At 43.4% G+C, this 20,303-nt stretch overlaps 1 protein-coding gene across 1 annotated transcript in view; it reads right to left on the bottom strand.

Annotated features, from left to right (window-relative positions):
* The window catches only part of ABHD2 (abhydrolase domain containing 2, acylglycerol lipase), a 118,536-nt gene that overhangs the window by 9,730 nt on the left and 88,503 nt on the right, over positions 1-20,303 (bottom strand). Inside the window, exons 7-8 of the mRNA XM_040342407.1 lie at positions 16,050-16,142; positions 5,531-5,638 (exon numbers count right to left, since the gene is read on the bottom strand). Coding sequence (XP_040198341.1) covers positions 5,531-5,638; positions 16,050-16,142 — 201 coding nt within the window. The remainder of the gene's footprint in view (positions 1-5,530; positions 5,639-16,049; positions 16,143-20,303) is intronic.

Here is a 20,303-nt window from a genome sequence, read left to right as displayed (position 1 = left end):
AGTTTTCATGAGCTTTTCAGGCTTTGAAAACTCCTCAGTGTGAAAAGGGTATAGGGAGGAATCCTATACTCCAGATTATAAGACCCAAGAACTTCTCCGATTGACCCAAAGGTGCAGCAAAAAGCAAGGAGGTTCCTGCCGTCACCTTCAGGATGCACAAAAGGGAATCCGAGGAGGCAGCAGCTGAGAGGTAAACGCTTACAGTGGGCAACATGTCCAGACAGCGGAGAGAAATTTCCATTTGATGTTTTGGAGAAGGACAGAAGGAAGGAATGGGAATGCTTTCATAAAATATAGGTTTGTGGGTTTTAACTAATCTTCAGATGTAAAATGTGCAATTTTTGTTGTGTAATCAGTATTTATTAAAACAATAAGGGAAAAACACATAAACAGAGGACAGGCATGTCCAACAGGATTCCGTGCGGTAAGATAACGACCTTGCAGGGCCGCAAAACAATCAAAAGTAAACTTCAAACAAATCACATTGTGCATGCATACAGAAACAGTGATAAATGCATTTATAACCCTCAGGACCACAGCAGCAGCCAGCACCCAAAAGGGCACCAGCGGCCACACCGGCCCATGAGGCAATTAGGTAGTCAGGTGGGAGCGGTAGCCCAAGGGGTCATGGGGATATGTATCATCAAAGGGAGAAAAATAAACCAGGACATCCGCCGAACTACCTGAACCTGGGTACGAGCCAGGCAAGGCATCTGTGTGAGTGCAATGGCAAAGAAAGAAGGGGGGGACATCAAGACCCTTTAACACGTGTGTTAAAGGGGTTGTACAGGTTTGGTTTTGACAGGTTCCTTTAAGCTAGTGCATTGTCGGTTCACTCACCTTTTCCTTCGATTTCCCTTCTAAAATGTATTTTTTCTTTGTTTTCTTTGTCTGAATTTCTCACTTCCTGTACCTCCTTAGTAAGCTGTTCTGGCTGACTAACCCCCAGCCAGAATGGCTCGGATGATGGGGGCAAGCTTACTGAGGAGAAACGGGAAGTGAGAAATTCAGACAAAGAAAAAAAACATTTAGAAGGGAAATCGAAGGAAAAGGTAAGTGAACCAACAATACATCAAAAAGGAACCCATTTAGAAAATAAAAAATGAACCTTTACAACCCCTTTAAAAAAAAGAAAAAAAATGGACCTGGCAGCAAAAACATTAAAAGGGCAAAGTGAGAAGGTCCATCACTTTAGGACAGTGGACTCCATACTACAGCCCAGGGGCTGGATGTGGCCGCTCTTTGCCTGCCTTCATCTGGCCCTTGGGACACTATTCCTTCCTCCAACAAATTATGTGGCACCATTTCTCCCGATACCAACAATGGGGCACTAGTCCTCTCACTAAAACCAATGATTATTATTATACAGGATTTATAAAGCGTCAAAAGTTTACTAAGTGCAGTACAATTTCAATACAGTGGAGCTTACAATCTAAAGGAAGGGGGAATGTGGTGCAAAAGGTAATCGCTGCAGGGGATGATCCGATGGAGGTGACCTGGGTAGAGTTCTTAGGTGGAGGCGGGGTAGGCTTCCTTGAAAAAAAAAAAAATGATGTTTCAGGGATCACCTAAAAGTGGACAGGGTAGGTGCTGACTGGACATACTGGGACAGGCAGTTCCAGAGGATAGGAGAGGCTCTAGAGAAGTCCTGGAGGCAGGCATTGGAGGAGGTGACAAGGGAGCTAGAGAGCGGAAAGTCTTGGGAGGAACAGAGAGGATGATTTGGGGCGATATCTGCAGATGAGACTGGTGAAGTAGCAGGGGGCAATGATGGGGCCCGTGTGTTACTTGAAGGTAGTTGCAAATAACCCATGATTAAGGAGCCTGTGTCCCATATTGCAGAACTAAGCAAATCTGGTAAAGCCATACCTGCCTCCTATTTAACAGGCATGGCTCTACCAGATTTATTTGCAATTTAGCTATACCCGATTGAGTAAGGGTCAGATTTGTAGATAAGTTTTAGCATGTTTTTTTGTTTTTGTTTAAAAAGGAGCAAAGAGGTTGCAAATCCCCCTCCCCACCACCCACAAAATAAAAACACCAAGAAAACAGGAGCACGGATTCTCCAAAACATAATTAATTTAAAGAAAACAATAGCACACTTAGCCTGGGTTCACACTATTGCGAACACAGACACTGCATGTGATTCGCACCACATTGCTGTGGCAATCAAATGAGATGGTCTGTGCAATGCAAATTCAGCCATAGTTGTATGGCTGAACTTGCACGAAAAAGGTGCAGATCGCCCCCCCCCCGTCCCCCCTTCACACACTGGAATCGGATTGCATGTGATCCGATTCCTGTCCAAATTCACAGTTCGCACTGCGATCCGATCTGGGGGGTCATTCATTTTGTGTTGATAGCTGCAGCGGTTTACATAGGGCAGTGTGAACTGCATGTAAGGAAGGTGCAATGCGGGAGCCTGCACTGTAATTGCGCTGGTTCCTGCATCGCAATAGTGTGAACATAGGCTTGCAGTTAACAGCATAGGTGGTAAGGATCACCACAAGTGGAGACAAATCAAGGCTGTACACAGAAAAAAGCACAACTCCAGATCCCCTGGCTGGCATCATAGGGACCTGCTAGGACAGTGGTCAAAATCCACCAATGATTACCAAGAATTTTACCTGTAAAGCCTAGTACATACTGTAACGGTCACCACCGTTTAAGATATTCCCATTCCATCGCCCACGTCCGCTTATCCGACAGTCCGACAATCCAGCAGACACGATCCATCCCATTTCCCAGAATAACCGAGACACAAGCTCTAGCTCTGGTTTCAAAATGTATGAACGAACTTTAATGGTATCTTAGCTCTCTTATATACAGTACAAGCATGAGAAAGTTAATCACAGGGACAAAGAAACTCTCCACCCCCAAGATCACACAATCGGGCTTCAGTACACATTCAGATGGGCCAATTACTAATCATCCCCTAGACGTCCCGTCCCGTCTCCGCATTAGAGGGGTTAATTACTACAGCTTGACAAGTTCCCCTCACCTGTTACACAAAACACATTACTTTACTAAACATAATTGACATGCCAATTCCCTACCCCTGAAAAGAGACATCTGACCTTTCCGACTTAGTTAGCATCTCACAATGGAATGTCTAGGAGCAGCCCCAATTAACATCTCAAAAGCATGTGTCCTCACATTGAATGAAAACACTCCACTGACCTGGTGGGGTCAGAATAACCACTTGTAATATCTCAAGATATCCTGCAATATGAATTATCAGTTATCAGTCACCCTATGCCCAAAAGGGGCACAGGGTGACCCTAGACCCAAGAGTCATTAGTGACGCTGGCACAGGAGTACCCCCCATCCTTCAAAAGTCTCTGGGTGTCACGAGTCATTCCGTTACACATACTATTAGTTGTTTTTCGTTCAACCCGCAAAAAAACTGGCAGCTCCGGTCAAAGCCACTATACCAACAACCCCTTCGCCCCACTGAGCTGTGGTCAGCACTCTCCGCCATTGGCTCCCGATTCGGCTTGGCCGAATGTCAGCTGTTTTTTACTGAACCGGCTGATGTCGCACAACATTTGTCCGTGTGTACTAGGCTTAAAGCGGATGTGCCATGGGAAAAACATATTAAAAGCCAGCAGCTACAAATACTGCGCTGCTGACTTTTAATATTAGGACACTTACCTGTCCTGGAGTCCAGCGCCGATCGCAGCAGAGGATGAGCAATCGCTCGTCTCTCTGCTGCTCCCCCCGCCATCCACGCTGAGGGAACCAGGAAGTGAAGCGCTGCGGCTTCACTGCCCGGTTCCCTACGGCGCATGCGCGAGTCGCGCCGCACCCGCCGATTGGCTCCCGCTGTGTGCTGGGAGCCGAGTGTTCCCAGCACACAACGGGGGGGGGGGGGGAGTGACGGGAAGTGACGGAATGCCCGTCTTTTGCCCGTGAATGCCGGGCCGGAAGTGGGTGCAAATACCTGTCTTTAGACAGGTATCTGCACCCCCCTCCCCCTGAAAGGTGTCAAATGTGACACCGGAGGGGGGAGGGTTCCGATCAGCAGGACTCCACTTTAGGGTGGAGAACCGCTTTAAGTGTGCGATTTTCTTTTAATAAATGATTATTGTTATGTGAATGAGGATCCCACGCTCCTGTTATCTTGTCGTTTTAAATTGCTTTGGATCATCCCGGATCTTTTATGGAAGCTGCAGGATTCCTCCTTTCATATTTCCTGACCATCCTTCTGACTGGAGTGCATCGCATTGATATTTCTCCCATTGGACATTAAAATCTGGGACCTGTATTGCGCTTTGCTGGTTTTGTGATTTAATAAAAACACGGGTTTATACTTAGCTCTGTGGAACGGTTTTGCACATTTGACATTTACTGGCCCCTTCCTCTGCTCTCCATCGGGAGAGGAGTGAAGCTAGCTGCATGGGGGTGGAGGAGGGCGGAGGAGGGAGGAGGGCATAGCGGGCCGGAGGAGGAGGAGACAACAGACTGGGAGAAAACGGTGGAGGAGGAGGGAGGACGGCATAGCGGGCCGGAGGAGGAGGAGACAACAGACTGGGAGAAAACGGTGGAGGAGGAGGAGGGCATAGCGGGCCGGAGGAGGAGGAGACAACAGACTGGGAGAAAACGGTGGAGGAGGAGGGCATAGCGGGCCGGAGGAGGAGGAGACAACAGACTGGGAGAAAACGGTGGAGGAGGAGGAGGAGGAGGAGGGAGGAGGGCATAGCAAGCCGGAGAAGGAGGAGACAACAGGCTGGGAGAAAATGGAGGAGGAGGAGGAGACGAAGAAGAACAGCTCAGGAGGATCGTTGAGGAGGGAGGGACAGCTGTAAGCACTTTTAGCTGCGGAAGGGAGAGGCGGAGAAGTGGCTGTCATGCAGGGAGATCGGTGCTTACAGCTGTCCCTCCCACCGCACCAATCATAACTCGCTGTGAACCAAGGGACAATCATTGAAGTGTGCAGAGTGGGTCACAGTGTGCCCCCTCCCCTCGGAGGCCTGTGAGCCGTGAACAACCTGCACCGATGGATGATACACCACTGGTATAGCCATGTTTAGCTGTATCGTTAGAACTGCATTGAGTGGCCTGTGGTGTGTGGCCAGGACCCAGCCGTCTGTTTTTAATGCCCCCTGGCTGCCCGGTGTGAAGGAGCCCTAAAATAATTTTTCTGATTTGCAGTGCAATGTTAGCGATAGATTGAAGCGTCACACTTGAGACCATTGACTTTTTGTACTCGTTGCACCACAAGAAAATACTGACCAATGAAACACAAAAGGATATATTCAAACATATATATTGAAAAACACACTTGTCACATATGATAAAGCAGAATAAAGGCAATAGCCAGAGTAATTGGTCAGATGAATATTTTATTTAACCTTGTCAGCTGACTGCCAAGTACGACACATTAACACTTTGTACCTCTGCCAATTATCTAAGTGGAAGGTATAAGATTTTCTTACAAGAGCTGTTTGTAGATTACCGCTAATCAAAAAGATAAAGGTCAGAATATTAAATCCTGTGACATTTAAAGAATATTCTTTACATTGCTTACCTCATGATGGTATCATCGATCTGCATGAGAGATGTAGCTGTGTACAATCGGCTTATGACTGAATCCTCAAAGATTTTATTCACTCTGGCGTCGCCAAACAGAGCATGTCTGGAGGGAACAGACCAAAAACAAACACACATCAAACTTTGCAAATCTCTCAACCATTTTAACCTTTTTAAAAGCAAAGTTCTTTCTGCAAGGAGAGAGACAGAAAATGCGCTTATGTCTGCACCTGTGACCCCCCCCATTCGCCCTTCTCCCAGAATCAAGGCCGACAGGATGACTGAAGATGGGCTGGACTTGGACTCCAGGGGCATGGATTAGCATAAATTAGTACTTTAAAAAATCCTAACGGCAGTGTAATTATTTTTCAAAAAAAAAAAACGAGGAATGTACTAAGATTGGAAGAGACAGAAGCAGCTGGCAATGGAAACCAATCAGCTCCTAGCTTTAAATTTTCAAAGTTTATTGACCAAGCTGAAGATAGAAGCCGATTGGTTACAATGAACAGCTGCTCCAGATTTAGGACATTCTTCCCAATATAATTTGTACTATAAACATAATCAGTTAAGTGTTTAAAAAAAATACAGTTGTGCTCTAATACCTGAATATGAAAATATTAAGCAAGTTAATTAATGACATAAACCGGTGATGAATGTGACAATAAGTATGATGAGCCACTTATACTATAATAACAAAAAAGTCCACATACCGTATTTGCCGGCGTATAGGGCGACTGGGCGTATAAGACGACCCCCTAATTTTCCAGCTAAAAGGTTGGTTTTGGGATATACTCACCTTATAAGATGACCCCTCTTCCGACTAGTCTGTCTAGAAGCTGAGGGGTAGCCGGAACAACCGCTGACAGGAACTGGCTTTTTCAGCTTTTTTCAAATCTCACTGTGCCCATTGCATGACTCGCCTCACAGTGCCCATTGCATGACTCGCCTCACAGTGCCCATTGCATGACTCGCCTCACAGTGCCCATTGCATGACTCGCCTCACAGTGCCCATTGCATGACTCGCCTCACAGTGCCCATTGCATGACTCGCCTCACAGTGCCCATTGCATGACTCGCCTCACAGTGCCCATTGCATGACTCGCCTCACAGTGCCCATTGCATGACTCGCCTCACAGTGCCAAATGATATCATCCCCACTAAACTGCTGAAGGAATGTGCCGACATCCTGGCACCACCCATCACACAGCTTATAAACCAGTCTTTTAAGGAAGGCATAGTGCCATCCCTGCTGAAAGAGGGCACAATCCAGCCCATCTTGAAAAAACCGAACCTGGATCCCAAGGACCCAACTCACCGCCGTCCCATAACAGGCCTAAACGTTCTCTCCAAGATAATGGAGAAAGTAGTGGTACAACAGCTGCAACAGCATCTAGATACCCATAATCTACTGGATCCATTACAATCAGGCTTCCGTCCTGGACACGGGACAGAAACGGCCTTACTTAAAATATGGGACGACGCCCTCGAGGCCGCAGACGAAGGAGAATCTTGTCTCCTGGTTCTGCTGGACCTAAGCGCAGCCTTTGACACGGTAGACCACAAACTGTTACTGATGCGACTAGCTTCGGTAGCAGGAGTCGCAGAAGGTGATTTACCATGGTTTTCTTCCTTTCTGGAAAACCGATCACAAACAGTCAAATTGGGTTCCTTTACGTCAGAAAAGCGCACAGTGTCATGTGGAGTCCCCCAAGGATCCCCCCTGTCACCGGTGCTTTTCAACATCTATCTTCGCCCTCTCTTTGACATTATCAGTAGCCAAGAACTACTCTATCACTCTTATGCAGACGATACGCAACTGTACTTGCACATCGGCAACAAGAATCATCATCCCAGTTTAGAGAAATGTCTCTCTTTGATTGACAACTGGATGACCAAGAGCTATCTTAAACTCAACAGTTCTAAAACAGAACTCCTTGTGTTTCAGGCCAGCCGAAAGAGTCAAGTGGCAACAACTTGGACACCACCGCCCATTCTGGGCCAAATCATCAACCCTAGCTCCAAAGTCAAAAGTCTCGGGGTCATTTTTGACACCTTCATGACAATGGACGCACAAATAGGGTCAGTAGTCAGCGGAGCCCACTATTTGCTGCGCCTACTACGCAGACTTATTCCATTTATCCCCAAAGGAGACGTAGCAGTCGTGGTGGGAACAATCGTGAATTCCAGACTGGACTATGCTAACGCCCTGTACCTCGGACTCCCAAAGTACCTTTGCAAGTCGTTCAGAATACGACTTGCAAGTCGTTCAGAATACGGCCGCCAGACTGGTGACTGGGAAAAAAAAATGGGAATCAATCTCACCTTCGTTGAGAACCCTTCACTGGCTGCCAGTAAAAGACAGAATTGCATTTAAAGCATTCTGCCTGACACATAAGTGCATCCATGGGAAGGCTCCGCAATATCTTTGCGACAAGATAGAATCTCACAATTCGAATCGCGTTCTGCGATCCACCGACCAAAATCTGGTCAGGGTACCAAAAACTAAATCCAAATCCAAAGGAGAAAGAAGGTTTGCTTTCCAGGGTCCTAGACTATGGAATGCTTTACCAACCAGCATTCGGTTGGAGGAAAACCACCTGACTTTCAGAAGACGAATCAAAACTCTGCTCTTTTGAGGTCATGAGTCATAAACAACTAGCGCCCAGAAGCGATTCAGTTCGCATGTGCTGCGCTCTATAAATTTTTCATTCATTCATTCATTGCCAATTGCATGACTCGCCTCACAGTGCCCATTGCATGACTCGCCTCACAGTGCCGATCTCCAAACCTTATCCCTGTATGCAGAGCCAGACTGCGGGCGTCCATTGTTCAAAAGCCGCGCCTCCTCCTTGTCCTGTTCTGTGATAGGCGGAACACTGAACACGGGCTCTGCTGGGAAACCGAGTGTTCCGCCTATCAAGGAAAAGAGGCGAGGAGGAGGTGCGGCTCTTAAACAATGGACGCCCGCAGTCGGACTCTGCATACAGGGGCGTATTACAGTACCTGACTCTGCATAATACCGGCGTATAAGACGACCCCCGATTTTAGGGGGATTATTTTAAGTACAAAATGTCGTCTTATACGCCGGAAAATATATGTTATATTCAGAAAAAAGTGTTCCTTGACGAGCAGGATAAAATGGTATCAATTCCCCCCCCCCCCCCATATAGATGGGTACAATACAGTCAATAAAGGGAAATCCCCCCTTGTCACAATGACAGATAAAGTGAATACCTGCAACCACATGAATAACACGCTTACCAGCTTGCACAAGCAGATTGTGGCCAATACCCAGCCAGGGCCTTTCCCTCCCAGGATATCAAAGAGGTGACAATCTGACCAGATGAGCATTCACTGCACATTTGAAACATGAATAGGCATATCTTTCCACCGGGTATCAGGATCATGACTCAGGCGCCGTACATTGGAAATCCGAAAAGAGAAACTCGCCATAGTGTAAAACCAAACTTTACATTTAATAAAAAGTAATGCACTTACATCAACATGGATGATAATAAGCAAAGTGTAAAAAAAAAAGCCAGTCGGCTGAATAAAACGCCCATCCTTCCGGGATATCAAACAACGCGGTGACATCAGGGACGAGGGACGTGCAAGCTGGTAAGTGCGGTATTCATGTGGTAGCGGATATTCACTTTGTCTGTCAGTGTGATCTGATACATCATGAGGAGGATTTCCTTTTATTGACCATATTGTACCCATCTATCACGGGTTTATATGTCATTAATTAACTTGCTTAATAAACAGTATTTTCTCTGTGTATATCTCACAGCAGAGTTTGCTGCTATTTAGGATTCATCAGCATACAGCACAGATTTTCTTCCCTTTTTAATCAGTTTAGTGTCAGAATAAAAAAAGTTTCTCTTCATCTTTAGTAGCCCAAAACATTATCGGTCAAATGGGAAACTTAACTTTTATTTTTGTATAAATTATGTATGTATGTATGTATGTATGTATGTATGTATGTATGTATGTATGTATGTATGTATGTATATATATATATATATATATATATATATATATAGTATTTTACACACACATATACAAAACATATATATTTATACCGGTATATTACACACATTTTTATTTTTTGTAGATAAATGTTTACTTTCTGGAAAATTATGTAACTAAAATGAATGCCGTGTTTGTCTCATTAAAATAATAAAACCCATATCACTAATACATATATATATATAAGTGTCTGCCGAATTAAAATTGAATGATTGAGAGAAAAAAAAAATGGAAGATTTTTTTTTTGGGGGGGGGGGGGGGGGGGAATCGTATATACAAAAGAAAAAAAAAAAAGGATCAAAATTAAAAAAATGAAAATAAATGGAATGTGTACTTTCTGAAAAATAATGCCACCAACTGAAAGCCGTGTTGGTCCATAAAAGAAAAAACCCATATCATATACTGTAGCTATTACAATTAAAAATAAAGTTTTTGCCGATTAAACAGGCTTATCGCTAAAATTGCTCCAGTCTAGTGGTTCTCAATGCCAGTCCTCAAGTACCTTAACAGGCCTTGTTTTGTGAATTTTTCTTAAGCTGACCATACATTATACAACTTTATTGTTCAATTCGCTTCAGATTTACCTTCAACGGGCCTGCCTGATTGCATACAAATTAAAAGTGTTTAGGTTTGACCTCATATTACATGGCTTTGGTAAATGCAGAGGAAAATTGTACAAAAAAGTTGTAAAATGTATGGCCAGCCTTAAGGCCCGCACACACGATCAGAAAATCGGAAGTAAAATTTTGTCCAATGAACGATCTGCCAATTTTCTGATCGTTAGTACGGTGCTTTCGACAACTGATTTCAAATTTGTGGCCAACAAAAACTGGATGTGTATGCTCTAAAAATGTTGTCGTACGTGAACAAAATGTCAGATTTTCGTTTAATTAGTACAGTTTTCATTTGAAAAAAAAATCGTAAGAGCAAAACTACGCATGCTCAGAAACTAAAGCACATATACAAAACAATTCAAACACATTATATCACTTCTATTGTGGAATTCCCTTATACGAGAATTATTATATGTTGAGTAACCTCTTCACTTTTAATATGAGACTAGCAGCATACAAAAAAACTGATAAAAATGTGTCCGATAATCTGATCGCGTGTACTCGGCTTTAGACAAAAAGAGCTTTCAAATAGCAATACATTACCAAAAAACACCTGTGCAAGGTGAAGGAAATCATGAAAACAAGACCTGTTGGGGGTACTTGAGAACAGAGGTTGGGTACCACAGCTCTAGTCCACGGAAGTTGTTGCAAGAGCTGAAGTGGTTAAAGCAAACTGTATACCAACTAAAATAACAGATAATGATCAAAGGCATTGCTTATGAAAGACACAGCGGGATATATGCTGAAAAGGTTACCTTTTGTGAAAAAAACATGTCAAACAATCAACAGATCCAGTGATATAGATGGATGACGTTATATGCAAACCTCAACCTTCCTTGTTAAAACGAAGCTTTACCCTGCTCCTTCCTGGACCTTTTTGCACGAAGAGGCTGTCCACCAAACTGCAGGACAGATTAGTTATTGTGACAAGCAGGAGAAAGTCTCTACCAGCCCGGGATAAAGATGGCTGTTCAAATTTTGTCTGGTTCCTGATGAACCCACCTAAATTTGTTTAGTGGGTATCCCCGTTGGCCCTCTCTTGCCCATCTTTCAACTGAAGGTGGGTGGGAAAAGAGTCAGCAAAACAGGAGTTGCTTCAGACGGAGCCATTTTTAAGTTTTCTGGTAGCTGCCACCAGCGAATATCAGAACACAATTGCCCAGCAGGGGGAGCAGCATTACGTGGATGAAGGATTCTGTAAAAAATTGTTTTGTTCACCCTGCAGGCCAGTGTGTATAGCTAACCTCAGGCAGGTTGTACACATTGAGGTTTTTTCCCCCTTTTTTGTCTGTATATAGACCTAGGTTTGAATCCACTTACGGTTTCTCACTACCTCTGCTGCAAGTTTATTTTAAGCATTAACTACCCATTCAGTAAAATAATACTTTCCAAGATTAGTTTTAAACTTTCCTCCAGTTAGTTTGAGGCCATGTTCCCATGTTTGATTTTGGTTTCAGAAAAAAAAAAACTGGCCTCCTGAACCTTTTTTTACCCCCTTGATGCATTTGAAGGTTTCAGTCATGACTTTCCTCCAGACTGTACATATTACATTCCTGAAGTCTCACCTGATATGTTTTATCCCCCAAACCTTTCACAAATTATGATACCCATCTCTGGACTCGTTCTATCTTATCAATATATATTTTTGGAAGTGAAGTCTCCAGAACTGGACACAGTATTGTAAATGAAGGAATAATGGAATCGGGTCTTCCTTCCTTCTACTGGTATCAATACAAGGATACCATAGCTGAATTGGCCAGAAATCGAACCTAGACCTCCTGCATGGCAAGAATTCTACCACTGAACCACCAATAGCTAGTGTTTGCTAATGTTTTCAAGTGGCTAATGAATAAAACTTATATAAAAGTATGCATTTTTTTTCTTTTTTTGGTGATCGGCCGATTATCGGTGGCCTATATTGATTTTTTTTTTAGAATCATCGGTTATCAGTCAAAAAAACGGACCGATATAATTCCAAGGGGTTTTACCGGGGTGATGCATGCACCACCCTGGTACCGTTCTTTAGAGCGGATGGTCGGCTTTATTGTAAACAACCACCAATGCGGCTCGGCTGTTATTACAAGCAGCGGGAGGAGATATTCCACCGGGAGGCCCGAGCAACCAGCCGCCACGTCCACCAACTGGCCGAAGGCCCAAACAAAGCCGATGCTTTGTTCGCGTCTCAGATCTAGTAACTCGGAAGCAATGTCAAGACATCACTTCCCAGATTACTGGCATCTTAAAGGCACCAGTTTTAAAAAATAAAAAGTACAGTATTCAAAAACGCAGATTTTGCCGTTTTGAAAATTTTGAAGTGCATAGGAGGTGTCTTAATGACCCCTGATCTCTCCATAAAGAGTGCCTGTCACTGCCTATTACTGTCACAAGGGATGTTTACATTCCTTGTGACAGTATTAACAGTGATACAAAAACAAATAAAGTAAAAATGACAGTGTAAAATTTTTCTTTAAATGTAAAAAATATTAGCTAATCGGCAGGAGAGGTGGCCGAAATATCGGTAAAGTATCGGCACCGAAAAAACAATAAATCGGTCGATCACTAATTTTTTTTCTATAAGGGTCAATTCACACTGGAACGGAGAGCTGCCACAGCACTTTACGGATCCAGCAGCTTTCCATTCCCGGCTGCAGTAGGGGGCAGTGTGGTGCGAGATTCAGCGATTGAAGTGTACAAAACGTACACTTCATTTATAACAAAGTACAGCAGCATGATATACTACATTTGTGTGTTGCAGTGTGAATGGGACAATCGTTTCCTGTGGTCCTTGCGGTGACAGACGTTTTATAAAGCAGTAAAACGTCTTTCACCGCAAATAGTGTGAATTCACCCCAACTATGCTGTAAACTTGCATAGATTAACTTTTATTAAAAGTACAAAGTTATTGCAAAACACAGTGTGCGTTTTCTTTCAAGGTACAGAGAAAATCTCTATTTTGCAGTGTAACCCAAACAAAGGCAGACAGCAGCGGATATCATACGGAGTAGGAAAGCGGAGAACATTGAGTAAACGCCACCCCACAGAGATAAAACACGACGTTCTAGAATATGGAAGTCAACAAACTCTGCTTGGAGAGACCAATGTCTGTGTGACTGATGACAGTAAGCAATAAAAGTATATTTGGTAGCAGAGCACGTAACATTTCAAAATACATGGTTTAACCACTTGCTTACTGGGCACCTAAACCCCCTTACTGCCCAGGGCAATTTTCAGCTTTCAGCGCTGTAACACTTTGAATGTTAATTGCGCGGTCATGCAATACTGTACCCAAATACATTTTTATAATTTTTTTCACACAAATAGGAGCTTTTTGGTGCCATTTAATCACTGCTTTTATTTTTTTTGTAAAAAAAAAAAAAAAAAAGACCAAAAAAAACAGTTTCGTTGTTCGTTATAAAATTTTGGAAACAGGTAATTTTTCCTCTTCATTGATGTGTGCTGTCGGGCACTGATAAGGCGGCACTGGTATGCACCTGTAGGTGGCACTGCATAGAAGCAGTGCCTCTCCCTCTTCGGGAATAATGACCCTCTGTCAGAATCCGGTGATCTGCTTGCTTGATATGCACACCCTAGGCAGGCAGAGTTGGCAGTAGCAATGGTGTGCAATGGAGCATTGAATATGTTTGATAAGACCTGTAAAATATCCTGATTACGTGACATGCCACTGGTGGCCAGTATCCTTGTCTGCAGCAAGGAAACAGGTTGTACTAAAATGGTCTTATAATGGAATATTGCCCAATTGTTCTTTCTAGGTAGTCATAAAGCACATATGGGTATATCCAGCAGGACTTGTACACGATCCCAATGTTTAACCGACCTCCAGGACACTCACACCAAAAAGTAATCCAGATCGTTTGAGTACGTTCCCAGGAAAAAACCATTTGAGGAGAGTTGTCCAATGGTTAATGGGACAAGTCAAAAAGATAAGGGCTTCCATAGTGAAGTATTTAACGATTTTATAAAAAAAAAAAAACACAACAGATAAAAACAAGGTAAAACAGCAAATGCTTGCAGCTTAAAAATCCATGTGCATGGAGACACCGTGGTGCGTTCCAGCTGCGCTTCAAAAAAAACTGTGGAAATGACGCATCACAATCAAGCACCCTTTGGGACTACCTGTAATAGGGGTCATAGAAGTCTGGTGAGTAGGATGTGCGACAGGTGATGGAAGAAATTTCTGTCAAATATACAGCAGGGATTTGAAGATTGTGTAAACTATTTGAAGAAGTTGAATTTGTACACACACACACACACTATGTTGGTGGCCAGTTGAAATCACTTTGCACATTTGCACTTTAAAATGGAAGGAGCCCGGTTTATTCAATTTAGTATTGATTTCTATTCATTCATTTTCTCTTAGGCCCCTTTCACATGTGCGGACCGTATGTGCGCATTTTCATCCATCCGTTTGCGGATGAAAACGGGACATACATTGGTCCCTATGTGACATACCTTGGTCCCTATGAACATCCGCTGACACCCGTAATCACCCGCCTCCGCAAAGATCCGATTTTGCGGACGGAGGAAAATACTATTTTTTCTTCCGTCTGCGGATCGGATGAACACGGACACACGGTCCGTGTTCATCCGATCCCCCCATAGGGGACAGCGGAGAAAAGACAGGGCGGTCCCTGCACAGTGTGGGGGGACCGCCCTGTCAGCCGACGGCTCAGCTGGGATTTTACGGAGCAATCCCCGCTGAGCTTACGGACACACGGAGGTGGATCATTACTGATCCGCCCCGTGTGAAAGGGCCCTTATACAACGTGCTGCTCCTTATCAATACTCACCTGTTAAATTACTTTAATTACTCTAGTTATTGTTACTAAATTATCTTTCCACTTTGCGCTGGTACTGGGATTTTTAACCTCTCATTCACATGAAGAGCTTCATTATCTGCTGCAAAAGGCACCACAGCCATTTTACATTTTCTCTTATAAAGAGAAAAAATAAAACAAAACTATTCAGAAAAATAAAGCAAAAGTTTCCTCTTACATCAGAGTCTCCCTAACATGGGAGTCCCATAAGAGGCCCCCCTTGCATCAGAGGGCCAAATAAAATCTTGCAGCAGGTCGTGAGCTGTAGTTTGGAGACCCCAGCTCTAGAGGGTAAAATAAATATTGGATGTCTTTTGCCTTGGTGTTTCATATACAGCAGAGAAGGAGGAGAAGTAATTCTCAAAAAAATATGTGATGCCCTGTACACACGTTCGGTCCATCAGATGAAAAACGGTCTGATGGACCGTTTATCGGTTAACCGATGAAGCTGACTGATGGTCAGTCGTGCCTACACACCATCCGTTAAAAAAACCATTGTGTCAGAACGCGGTGACGTAAAACACAACGATGTGCTGAAAAAAATAACTAAGTTCAATGCTTCCAAGCATGCGTCGACTTGATTCTGAGCATGCGTGGATTTTTAACCGATGGACGTGCCTACAAACAATAGTTTATTTTCTATTGGTTAGGTATCCATCGGTTAAATTTAAAACAAGATTGCTTTTTTTTTTTTTGTAACATTTGGGGCCCACACACGATCGGTTTGGTCCGATGAAAACGGTCCATCAGACCGTTCTCATTGGTTTGACCGATCGTGTGTACGCGGCATTATAGTAGCCATGCAATGCAGCTCAGTCTAGACTTTACATGGCTGCATCTTCTGCAGGTCTAATTAATACACTAATGGCTTCCTTGCCCACTGCTTAAACCCATTTGTACAAAACTACTAAATTAGACTTTTTTATTTTCCAAATGGAAGACATAAATCATAAAAAGTTTTTTTTTTTTTTTTTACAAGTTTTGTGCAAATCACCAGAAGCATCCAGGACATGACATGAATTGCTTGAACAAGTAAATACCTATGAGACAGAATGATCTTCTTCATGTTGTCAGCCATGAGGAAGTTGTAAAAGCGTCGGCATTGATCCCACTGTAGGAATGTTTCCTGTGCCCTGGAAGAAACCCACAAATGAGAAGAAGTCAATGAAGTGAAACACCAATTCAGGGAAGCACATTGGACTTCTCAGACAACTAAAAGCACACTGGTGCAAATTTTAAAAATCCTGCTTGCTGAATTTAATGAGCTTTCATCAAAAATGCGTTTTATAGAGTTCAATGGTATCGCACCCAAAAGGCAGTGGACCGGTGTGAAGTGCCCCTTAACCACACAGAGGCCAGGGTATGTTTCTAACATCAACGGCAAAGAAGCAGCAGAATTATTGGACCTGCAAAGTTCACTTTGCAGAATGTTAAAGCTGAACTCCAGGTATGATCTTTATTGCACACTTACAATGGACCAGCTTGGACCAAATATATGCATGTATATCTCCCACTCATGGGGCCATTGACAAAGCGGACAATCACTGCAGTAGTCAGTAGACATGTGCACACTGAAATATTTTGTTTTGAAATTTCTTTTTCATTCGAAAAATACATTTATTTAGTTACTCCCGAAATTCGTTATTCATTTTTAGTTAATCCAAATGAATTAAGGTTAAATCTGTCAATTGAAGGCTTATGGTGTCTGCCGAATGTTCCAAGAAGATTCGACGAAGCAGCTAAACTGTACGACGCTGCGATCGTACATTTCCGGTCTAATGCTCCGCCCACAAGCTATAGTAGAATTCTAATGTTGTATGACAAGTAATAATTATATTTATTATTATTACTAGTCAACCAACATTAGAATTCTTCTACAGCCTATGGGCAGAGCATTTGACCATAAATGTCCGCTCGCGGCGACTGCTTCGTCGAATCTTCATGTCAAATATTTTCCCTCTATGTCGAATAATCTCGGACTAAGAGTTAAGGTTAGGCACATTTAACCACAGGTTGGATAGACACAGATCGCTATGGTCACCGTCATGTCAAATCTTCTATCTGTATCGAACTGTTGTCGCAACAAAATGAAAATAAAGCATTTTTTTATGTCGGATCTGTCGGATTTTGGATTCTGTACGTTCATTAAAACAAACACCAAAATCCCCAAAATTCAGACGAAAAGGAATGCACATGTCTAGTTGTCAGTACTACTACAGCGATAGCTGTGATCTTCCAGTACCTGTTCGGATTCTGCAGAACTGATCACATGGGGTCCTGTGCACACCCACCACAGATGGGCACTCACTCTGCACTGCTGCCATTCATAGAACACATTGCATTTCTTTCAAAACATACAAGGGGGTTGATGTACTAAAACTGAAGAGTGCAAAATCTGGTGCAGCTCTGCATAGAAACCAATCAGCTTCCACGTTTTATTTGTCAAAGCTTAATAGAACAAGCTAAAGACAGAAGCTGATTGCCTACCATTGGCACAGCTGCACCAGATTTTGCACTCTTAAGTTTTAGTAAATCAACACCTATGGTGTTCTCTGATTGTATGAGATTCACCAAGGAGGGGTGGCGAGGTCACCATCTTCGACTGGTCAGAGAATTTATGTATTGCAGCAGTGCCAAGCAAGAGACACCCTGCGGTCAGTGTGCAGAGGGGCAGCCGCTCGCACAATACCTGGTAGATTGCAGCCATCACCGAGCACTACAGTGACTGCCGGCTTCCCCAGCAACTCCACAGATATGAATACTTACATTAGTCCAAGCCAGACCAATGCAGGTATTGTGACAACAGGCAGATTAAATTCCCTGGTTCCATCCAAGATGCAATATATATATCTCCTAGGTTCAGGCTTTATGCCAGTTTGTACCTCTAGGGGGAGTGCTGGGAGTCCTGCTGGGAGGACTTGATGAGCCCAGCTGAATTAGATGGGTTTATTAGGTCCTCCACAAAAACTCCCAGCATGCCAAGAGAGATGCTCCAACCTGGAACCAGATCTGTGTAGATAGTCTGGGGAGTGTGATCTCTGTGCGGTGAGACAAAGCCTGTGTGGCTATTGCTAAGAACTTAAAGCAGGGGTTCACCCGGAATTTTTTAACATTAGATTGGGCCTAATTACAGGAAGCAGAATTGGGCGTTTTGTTTAAAATCAATGCAGTACTTACCGTTTTAGAGATAGATATTCTCCGCCGCTTCCGGGTATGGTCTTCGGGACTGGGCATTCCTATTTGATTGACAGGCTTCCGACGGTCGCATACATCGCGTAACGAGTTGCCGAACGTCGGTGCGGCTCTATACGGCACCTGCGCACCGACGTTCGGCTACTTTCGGAAACTGGTGACGCGCTGTATGCCGACGGTCGGAAGGCTGTCAATCAAATAGGAATGCCCAGTCCCGCAGCCCATACCCGGAAGCCACGGAGAACATCTATCTCTAAAACGGTAAGTACTGCATTAATTTTAAACAAAACACCCGATTCTGCTTCCCATAATTAGGCTCAATCTAATGTTAAAAATAGATTTCTTGGGCGAACCTCCACTTTAAACAGCAGGGAGTCAGGGACTAGGGCAGCACTAGGCTGTACCCAGGTGTTAGTTAGGGACACCAATGTGTATAGCGAGCAGGTCAAGTTGACCAGGATTTATTTTTGTATTTCTTTTGTTTTCTGTCATATTTCTTTTTGTATATAGTTCAAATAAAACCGCATCTTTTTGTTTTCCTCCTACCATTGTCTGCTGTGCCCAACTTTTTGTGAGCTGAACCCATCCAGGGGGTCACACACACCCGCTGCCAGGCTAACCCCCTCACAGTATGCAGTAAAAATTACAGCTGGAATTCAGCTTTAAAACCAGTGGCGATACCATACAAAGGAGCTAGATATTTACAACTGTATCTTATAATTTACATTGAAAAATTGATTTCTTTCACAAATGTAGGAGCAAAATGGAAAATACAGCCCTAAACATTAGGTCCACTTGCAAAATGCAGAACATTGCCTGCGGCTGTATTATTCAACATCATTATATATTCCTAGGAACAAATGCATACTATATCAGTCATGCTTGAACTGGATTTACAACTATTTATCTTTCACCCCCAGGCTTCCAGAGCATGCACTGTGCAAGAGGACAACATGATAATCTTTGCACTGTACTTTGTGATAGCTTCCACATCAAAAAATGTCACATATATTCTGTAAGAGTGTGTACAAGATATAGATAAAACAAAATCAATAATGTAAAGTTACACATACAACAAATAACTGGTTCACCACTAGAGGGAGTAGATATGGCACAACGGCGTCCAAGGTTTACCAAGCCTACGTTCACATTAGTGCTGCTGCATGATGTAGTTTTCAGTGCTTTTTTGCACATGAAAAGTGTGGCGTGCATTTATATTCAGCCATCATGAAGGCCAAGGAACATACCAGACAGGTCAGGGATAAAGTTGTGAAGTTTAAAGCAGGGTTAGGTTATATAAAAAAATAATAATAATCATCTCAAGCTTTGAACATCTCATAGAGCACTGTTCAATCCATCATCCGAAAATGAAAAGCGTATGGCACAACTGCAAACCAACCAAGACATGGCCGTCCACCTAAACTGACAGGCCGGGCAAGGAGAGCATTCATCAAAAAAGCAGCCAAGAGGTCCATGGTAACTCTGGAGAACCTGCAGAGATCCACAGCTCAGATAGGAGAATCTGTCCACAGGACAACTATTAGTCGTGCTCTCCACAAATCTCGTCTTTATGGAAGAGTGGTAAGAATAAAGCCATAAGAAGTTCCATTTGCAGTTTCCGAAAAGCCATGTGGGGGACACAGCAAACACGTGGAAGATGAGGCCAAAATGTAACTTTTTGGCCTAAAAGCAAAACGCTATGTGTGGCAGAAAACTAACACTGCACATCACCCTGAGCAAACCATCACCACTGTGAAACATGTTGGTGGCAGCATTATTTTGTGGGGATGCTTTTCTTCAGCAGGGACAGTGAAGCTGGTCAAAGTTGATGGGAAGATGGATGGAGCCAAATACAGGACAATCTTAGAAGAAAACCTGTTAACAGTCTGCAAAAGACTTGAGACTGGGGCGGTGGTTCGCCTTCCAGTAGGACAACGATCCTAAACATACAGTGGAATGGTTTAGATCAAAAGCATATTCATGTGTTAGAATGGCCCAGTCAAAGTCCAGACCTAAATCCAATTGAGAATCTGTGGCAAGACTTGAAAATTGCCGTTTACAGACATTCTCCATCCAATCTGACACAGCTTGAGCCATTTTGC

The sequence above is a fragment of the Rana temporaria genome, chromosome 3, assembly GCF_905171775.1.
Source record: "Rana temporaria chromosome 3, aRanTem1.1, whole genome shotgun sequence".
In the NCBI taxonomy this organism is placed as follows: domain Eukaryota; kingdom Metazoa; phylum Chordata; class Amphibia; order Anura; family Ranidae; genus Rana; species Rana temporaria.
This window is presented reverse-complemented; position numbering and strand designations above follow the sequence as displayed.